This window comes from Dunckerocampus dactyliophorus, chromosome 2 (assembly GCF_027744805.1).
Source record: "Dunckerocampus dactyliophorus isolate RoL2022-P2 chromosome 2, RoL_Ddac_1.1, whole genome shotgun sequence".
Classification (NCBI taxonomy): Eukaryota; Metazoa; Chordata; class Actinopteri; order Syngnathiformes; family Syngnathidae; genus Dunckerocampus; species Dunckerocampus dactyliophorus.
In genome coordinates this window covers 16,180,588-16,189,700 of record NC_072820.1, presented here as the reverse complement: position 1 = coordinate 16,189,700, position 9,113 = coordinate 16,180,588, and the positions used below count along the sequence as shown (strand labels likewise).

General features: G+C 40.4%; 1 protein-coding gene across 7 annotated transcripts in view; it reads left to right on the top strand.

Annotated features, from left to right (window-relative positions):
- Positions 1 to 3,009: 3,009 nt before the first annotated feature.
- The window catches only part of obscnb (obscurin, cytoskeletal calmodulin and titin-interacting RhoGEF b), a 64,669-nt gene continuing 58,565 nt past the window's right edge, over positions 3,010 to 9,113 (top strand). For all 7 annotated transcript variants that reach the window (XM_054767355.1, XM_054767352.1, XM_054767349.1 and 4 more), the window contains exons 1-2: positions 3,010 to 3,152; positions 5,307 to 6,378. In XM_054767355.1, the coding sequence (XP_054623330.1) occupies positions 5,316 to 6,378 (1,063 nt within the window). In that variant the 5' untranslated portion in view covers positions 3,010 to 3,152; positions 5,307 to 5,315. The remainder of the gene's footprint in view (positions 3,153 to 5,306; positions 6,379 to 9,113) is intronic.

Below are 9,113 nucleotides of genomic sequence, written 5' to 3'. Positions count from 1 at the left end.
TACATTACCCTTTCTAACTCTTATTATACCACCTTTAGGCAAGGCAGGGTGCATGTCCACCATCTACTGTTCATTCTGTGCAAGGATATGTAACATTTTGGCATAATTCATATCTGGGGGTCTATTTCACTCCCAGAAAAACCCCCAAAATGTACATTTTTAAACTAAATAATGTGTTTATGTATCATGTTTAAGTGCAACATCGTTGTTAGGATAGTTAACATTTTATACCATTGACTTGGAAGAAGCACAGAAAGCAAACATAGTAGCTGGGCAGAGTGAAGTACAAGCAAGCTGCAATGGTGTATTTGTATCTCCTAAAATCTCTAGAAGGGGGGTGGTGTTATGTTATGTCAGGTTCCAGACGACCTGCTGCTGTCAGTCACTTTTGGTGGTAGGGGGAGCTCACAGAGGAATAATATACAGGAGAGCAAAAAGCAATGAAAGAATGTCACCTATTCAGAAACAGTCATCCTTTGTGATTGCCACGCTGTTTCATCATGGCGACAATGTCATGGCAAAATATAGTCATGCGGTGATGGGACACATTGAGCACTTTTATCCAGAGGTGAATGAAAGAGAATCAATAGTTTAAATCTGTCTTTAAGTGAAAATATCCTGCACGGTATTAAAGTCTCAGCAAGAGAATTTAATGAAGTTAGACATTGTCACAAATGTATTTCAGTGCAATACAGCAACATTTTTACATTTCTCAGGTGAGTTTCAGTGAAGGAATCTTACATGTGATGATGTGATCCCACTTCTCTCGCCAACACAATGAACTGACCACATTTAGTTTGGATGACACTACTACAATTGATTCATAGTTTGAAAATAAGTGTGGACCAATCCCATTACTCCTCTGTAGTCATTAATAATAGTATTTATGGACTTGGCAGTGTCATCCCAGTGTAATATGGTCAGTCCGATACAGGGTCTTCCAGGGCCTAAAAATACAGACTTACAGTATAAATATGCTTGTGGTCAGCTTTAAAGTATTATTCTTAGTGTGTAGGCTTTTCCTTTTTGTATTTTATTGCCTGTTAAAACTTGCTTCAAACTGGTGTGTGAATGTGAGTGAGAGTTAAACTAATAATATTCTGTCACCAAAGCAATGATAAATGCTCACGATAGCATCACAACAGATTTAAATCACATTTTTCCCAAATATTGGACTATGCGGAAGATCATAGCACTTAATGTTCTAACGTCTACCTCCGAGTCCTCCAATTTGTAATTACATTTATGCTTTCACAAATAATGTGTCGTCTTCAGTCTTCAATGTTTTGCGCTCACTTTCTCCAGAGGTCCTTGAACACACCACATGTGACGCAAATTGAGATTTTTGTGTATGACTTTTTCTGACACTGCGCAGACAAACGTGTTTTTTTCCATTCTTCCTTTCACCTCGTCCTTGTTCACAAATGTTAATGCGCATAAATGCACATTTACATGAGGTTTAACAATGCTACTAGCTCTGTGCTGCCGTGCATTTTTGCTTGGTGCATAATCTCATGCTATATGTGCATTTGGCTCAGTAATTAATTCAGTATTGAATTAATTTACTGATTGCTTTCTGTATGTTATGTGCCTTTGTTTTGGTAAATGGCCTTTCACTTGTACAGCACTTTTCCACCGCCAAGGCATTCAAAGCTTTGATACTGCTTTTGATACTGCTTGATACTCATTTACCTACTGATGCCGCAGCAACTGGGCGTTCAGTATCTTGCCCAAGGACACTTCGACACGATCACGGGAGGACGGAGGATCAAACACGCAACCTTCAGGTTGGGAGAAGACCACTCTACCACCTGCGCCATGCCGCCCCTTCATAATTATTCATAGTTTTCATAATTACTTATAATTATTACGCTAACATGTAACATTAGATGCATTGTACTGATTATTTTTATGTTGTTGCAGACCGAAGCACAGCAAAAGAGCATAAAGATCACCGTTCACCACATTTTACCACAGCTTGTCACCACTGACCCTCAATACACATACAAATACAAATAAATTCACCAAACCGAAGACAAACCTGCCAGGAGACATCTTAATCCTCTGAAACCCTCTTTGTTTTAAATTAGTAGCCTGTGTGTGCAGTTGAAAAATAAGACACATGATAATATATAACATAACATCATAATATATAATGTAGTTAATAATACAGTATATCAAAGATGTTTCATTGTGTGGTTTGTTTTTTAAGTGTGCAGGAGTAGGGGGTTACATGACTTCTCATCAGATGTCTGAAGGGATACGCGATTGCGAAAATTTTGAGACTCTTTGATTAGTGCTTTTGCAGTAGGTCCTTAAGGAACCTCCTGTCATATAGAGGCTCTTTGACAAGCATTTCTGCAGTAGAGTCCTAAAACCAGAAAAGCACTCATGTCGTATAGAGGATCTTCGACTAGAATTTTTGTAGTCGATCCCTAAAAACAGCAACATGCTCCTGTCATATATAAGATCTTTGATGAGCATCTTTCATAACTCATTAAAAATTGTCACAGAGGATCTTTGACTTGCATTTTTGCAGTAGATTTTTAAAAACAGCAGAGTACTCCTGTAATGTACAGGATCTTTGGCTAGCATTTTTGTCCGTCGATCCTTAAACACAGCAGTGTGCTCCTGCCTACAATCTACAATTGTTTAGGTCAAATTAATTCGACCTTTCACTGAATTTGCATGGCAAGAATTGGCTAACAAAGCATCCAATCAGATTACTCACTCATGGCCACTTGGGGCCATATTGCAAGATATGTTTTAACCAGTCCTCCATTTATTGAGGATTCCTTTGGGAGATGTCTGAATGGATACAGTCCTAAGTGGAAGTGTGCAGCCTGCAGCTAATGTGCAACAGAGTGACTATGTGCTGCTATCTGCTCACTAAATGACAAGAGTCTATTTTGGAAAGGAGGCTGCGCCAAAATAGGCATGCCAGTTATCTGGCATCAATGCTGTAAGCAGGAGGACAAGAAAGAAAAAATAAGTCTAGTCAAGCGCGCACCACAGGGCACTGGGGGATGCTACACACCACCCTGAATTTACAAGCATTTAAGGATATTTAAACCCAGAGAAGACTGGAATTCTTTCACTTTTTGGAAACTTCCATGACGCTACGTGAGTGACACATTGGATCAAGACTTAAGGTGATTACGTCATGTTAACTTTAAAAAATCCATACTTTAAAATGTAGTATGAATGCTTCTATTTTGAATTATATGACTTTGGCATTGTAATACTTGTTCTATTTCTAATTTCGAAATGTAATTAGTGTGTTTCTAGCTAGCATCATATTTCAGCTAGCCTAGCACACACCTGTCAGGTTGTCACTATTTTGTTTTTAAAGAACAATTTCCCCTTTAACAGTTAAACTACACTATTAAAGGTGTTTTTTTTTTTTAAATTAAGTTAGTAGGATAGGAAGTTAGTATAAGTTAGTATGGAGGCTTATCAGACAGCCAAGGCTTCATTGGCTTCTACAAATGGAAATGGACAGAGACAGCTTGGGACAGCTGTGGTTATTTTTGGTCGTCCACAGTTGAAGGGACAGAGGCGACAAAGCTTCTAAATGTCACCCTTAGCGAGGAACGACAAGGCAAACGCTTCGGCTAAGTTTTGACCTTGTGCTGCTGTGGAACTCATTAGTTTGTGTGTATTAAAGCCACTTCCTGTTTTGTAGCTAGTCTTGTAATGGAGGTTGTGTATTGATGATGAGTGACTGACACTGACTAATGTAAGTGCTCATAAATGTGTCAGCCTGCAGTCTGGATTTATGTCTATTTTCATAACACCAGTCAATCTGTCAAACATTGGCGCTCACTGGACACAACATTAGGGACACCTGCACAATGTACAGCGCCAGTCAAAAGTTTAAAGACACTTTCTAATTGATCAACATCAGAAAGTGTCTGTAAACACATTTTCTCAATGAAAAGCATGTGCATGTACAGCTCCTGTTTGCACACCTATTTCCTGTTTTGTGCTTTTACTTTCTTTCCCAACTTCTCTACTGACTGTGTTTGGTGGAGAAGCACCACACACCCGCTCCCGATCATTTTTGTCGTGGCTGTTCTTGTTTTCACCTCCCATGGTGAATTTGTTAGCCGTAGCTGAGCCTCCTTTCTTTCTTCATTATTTTGCACTTTGTGTTTTTGCATGTCATCTGCTCTGTTTGAACTTTATTAAAGAGTCTTTTTCCTGCATCCCGGGGTCGTGCAAATAACAGATCGTGACATCATGAGAAAGTGTGTCCAAATTTTACTCCGTTGTAAGGTGTATTATACTGCAGATTTGCAAATATGCCTACACTCTTTGCTCTTGCATAAAAACCTAAAAACATCTTTTTAAGAAATGTATGTTTCCCGTACATAATTTATTTGTGGCGCCCCGCACAAATACATTTGGACTGCCACAAATAGATGTGACGCTACCTGTTAGGTGATATACATTGTCACTCCTCTCCGAAATCCCAGGTGGTTCGCATGAAAAGTGAAAGACATGAAGGGTTTCTTGCGTCATGCATTTACTCGGTAATCAAATACAGTTGAACCTCGGTTAGCGTCCGCCTCAGTTAGCACATTTTTTGGTTATTGTCGAAAATTTATGCCAAAGTTTTGCCTCCAGTTAGCACACAGTTTCAGTTAGTTTGGTTATACTAATAGATAATAATAACACAAACATTTGTCTTTAAACTGTATATATCCTGTATATACAGTGTTAGCATGTAAAATTCTATGCACATGCGTCATGCTTAAATGCAAATTAGAAGACACACACACACACACACAACGAAGAGATTGCAGTCGTGTGGGAAAAACTGCTGCTTCTCCTCGTTAGGGTCACTGGTGAGCTAGAGCCTTTCCCAGCTGACTTTTGCCAAGAGGCGGGGTACACCCTGGACTGGCCACCAGTCAATATAGTGTAAACATCATAAAACAATCATTCACACTCACATTCGCACTGATGGACAAATTAGTCTCCAATTAGCCTGACATACATTTTTGCAAAACCACTTGGAACCACTTGGTATTTTTTGTATTGTACAACAATAATAGTTCATATTAAAAAAACTAACCTTATTTACATTAAAACTTACATTTCATGTAAAACTAAATAAAGTACCTCCAGTTTCATGAATGCAGTCAAGCAAGTGTACACACAGCTGAAGTTCTGCAACGATACTGACGTGCTAGCTTTCCTAACCCGTATGCTATCTAGGCAAGCCTGTTGATTATTAACTGTGACTGATGTACAGTATTGCTCCAGTGTTTGTTTAAAAAAAAAAAATTCTTTTCCTAAAGGTGCAAACCATGGATCCAAATTTGTTCGGAGGGGCACCCAGGTTCCTCACACGCCCCAAGGCCTTCTCTGTCTGCGTGGGCAAGGACGCCACCCTGAGCTGTACCATTGTAGGTAGCCCCACGCCACTCATCACCTGGGAGAAGGAGAAGCTGAAGCTGACATCCGGGGGCCGCTTCAAGACCGTAGAGGATGGGGAAGTGTATCGTCTCACCATCTATGACTTGGTGTTGGAAGACAGCGGCCAGTACCTATGCAGGGCCAAAAACAGCATCGGGGAGGCCTATGCTGCTGTAACCCTCAAAGTAGCCCTTCCGACAGAGATGGCTCCCAGGGCACCTGTGTTCATGATCAAGCCCACTTCAGCGCGTGTAGATTTAGGTGGTGATGCTGTTTTCCACTGCAGAGTTGCAGCTCACCCTGAAGCCAACTTTGACTGGGAGAAGGATGGACGCTACCTTGGCGAGTCCAACCGTGTCAAGATTGTGTCAGACAGCGATAGCAGCACCTTGAAGATCCAGAGCGTACGCAACCTGGACAGTGGAACCTATACCTGCAGGGCCCAGAACACCTTGGGTCGGGCCCATGCTGCCGCTGCCCTCGTGGTAGACGCACAGGATGCCCACCTACTCTCCTCCGACAACCACACCTCTCTCCTCTCTCACCTCCAGAAACGCAAAGAAGAAATGAAGAAGGACATCTCTGTTTTTCGCACGGAGGACACAACCGCTCCCTTTAACTCGGGCAAAATCACAGATGGTTTGGAACTTGAGGTGAGGTCGTCGATCCTGGCAAAGCTGCCGAAGGGCGTGTTCACCCGCACGTGCACTGTCACCGAGGGCAAGCACGCCAAACTGAGCTGCTTTGTGACAGGTCACCCCAAGCCACATATCATTTGGAGGAAGGATGGGACTAACATCAGCGAGGGCCGCCGCCATGTTATTTATGAAGACCATGCTGAGAACTTCATCCTCAAAATCCTATACTGCAAGCAGAGCGACAATGGCTTCTACACCTGTAATGCCACTAATATGGCAGGACAGACCTATAGTGCTGTGCTGGTAACAGTCAAGGGTGAGTGACTTTACTATTATTTTTTAACTCTTTACCTTTAACTGTCAATGCTTTGTACACTGTAAAGCAGTGGTTTTCAACTGGTGTGGGTGCGGGACCCACCATCACCCCTCAGTGACAAGCGGCGACCTAATTGCATACATTTTTCAACTAAAACGTCATTAATGTTATCTTTAAAGGGCCTGTATACAACAATAACGTGGCAGCCAAGAGGGCGCTTACTTTATAACATTATATCCTGCCTTCTTCCTGATCAGGATCAATACATTTTAATTCCCAAATTCAAAAATTATTTGAACAAAAAGTGTGTGTAAAAGTTTTCAGTACATGAGGAGTTGAATGACAGCACCTGGACTTGGACCTGGATGAGCGGTGAAACATAACGAAAATTAAGGTAGTCCAGTTGCTCTGATTAATCTCCTTAGATAAACAAAAAGTACAACTCAAGTCAAAATATAAAAATGTAACTTTTTTTCTGATTAACTCAGCAGGTAAGTTTAATAATAATAGGAGATCTATTTCTTCTATAACACCCCTCTGCCTGCGTCATGCGTCTGCCTACATATAACTGGGCATGAACAGATCGAGCTGGGCATGAAACTGTACCAGCAAGTCTTTATTGTGGGCGGAATTCCCCATGCAACACAATGTGAGCTTACCGAGCCCCTGAAGGGACATGGAGAAACAAAAATTGATGGTTAAAAAAAAAAATTAATTTTGCGAGAGCTTGCAAAACTGTTTACATTAAGAGCATTGTACTTCCGCTACTTCTGTGTTCAGAGCGGATGTTTGCATTGAAACTTCAAATTAAGAGCAGCACATTTGTTGAGTTTCCGATTACTTACTCTATAGGACAAGCTGTGCACACAAGTTAAAGAATCCGATGTATAGCTAATCCATGTATTTACTGCGAGTACCAGTACTCGAAGAGATGTGTTTCCAGCAACACTAGCTAGGACCGGATGTTAGCATTTTATTTTGAAAAGACAAGCCGAATAGCCATCACGGAATTGAAAAACGTGTTTCTATATATAGTTATAGTTTACACCTCTACCATTGTGCAATAAGGGATGTGGAAATGCTGACAATGAAAATTAAATGATGCATTTCCACCTGATTTTTTTTTATACCCATCATTTTTTTTCTTTACGTCCCCTCAAGGGCCCTGTATGAGCTGTAGCTGAGACACTCGTCTCTTAATAGCGCGATCTTCTCCAGCAAATATACAGTAAATATACAGTATCTAGCTGTGTGTCAGACAGACAGCACTTTCAGCTCACACTCAATGTCCTTCCCCTCCTGCTCAGGCTTGGCCAAGTCCCCCATAAACATGGCACGCACCTCGTGGTGGCGTAGCAAGCAAATAGAATAGACACGAGGTGCATTCAGGGACATCGGGTCATTTTTTTTGGCAAGACCTGCAACCCACTTAAAGCAGCTCTGTCACCCACTTTTGGGTCACAACCCACCAGTTGAGAATCACTGCTATAAAGGAACAACCACTTTTCTTACATATTATATACAGTTTCCATACAATATTCTAATAGGAAATAATGGAAACTGAATTAATCAGTTCCAGGGTCAAACTGTGTCCATTATAAAAAGTTAACTGTACAGGGAATGTTTTTTTAGTGACATTTTTCAATCTTAAGTGTCATACAAGTGTAAAAATAAGTTAATTTATCCAAATTCAAATGTGAGGAGGACAACACGGGTGCACGTCAAACATCTAATGTTTTACAGGCACACAAGTGTAAAAAGTTAACCACCAAACCTCTCATAGGAAATATTATAAAGTCACTTGTGGCCATCATAAAAGTTTTAGTAATAAAACGTTTTGGTAGTGACGTTTTGACATTCCTGTCATACAAGTGTAAAAATAAGTTAAGAACAAAAGAAGCTAACCATTAGTGTGTAGTGTAGTATAGTGTATTTTAGTAATTGTAATTTAGCAATTTTAATATAAATATAATTGAGATGTTTGACATAGAGAAGCTACTGTACATGCTGTCTGTCAGTGCTGGTAGTTGTAACTCTATGTCAGCAGCTGCAGTGTTCTAGATGTTCACAGATCAAGCACTTATTCACACGCTTAAAAGCGTGTGTGGCTTTTCACAACATGATCGAATTGTGGCTCCTCTTCTAAGGGGAAGTGTAGGGTTGCATCTATTTTCTGCTGGTGACGAGAAGTTCACCGTCGCTATCACGTTGACTCTACAGTTAGTGTGACGTCCCTTGAGGGAAGGGGGGATGGAATTGGCCACGGCATGAAAAAGTACAGTGCTGATCTTTATTTGTTTTGACAGGAGCTTTGCCACTAGAGCACAGGGTCAGTCATAGTACAAGAAACTGCTTCTGATGTTTACATACAGGGGTAGCTGTTTTTTGTGTGTAAAATAACATCATGGACAAAGTCAACTAGAATGGCAAGGCCAAAATCAAGTCAGTTCCTGTTTATCAAAGCCAAACATCAAACGGTATCCACGCCTGTTCACAGCCATTGAGTTTCAGTAAATTTTTTTTTTTATGGCCTGATATAGTCAAGATTTCCACTTTTCAACATAAACAAAGAGAGCAGCATGTAGTGATACATTCACATATTAAAAAACACAAGCAACACCATCAACACACACAAAAATAATCAAATAAAAAATCAATAAAAAATGGGGGGACATTTCAATGGGGCAAAATGAAGATTTTTTTTACCTTCTAGTTAGTAGATAAAATATGTTTAT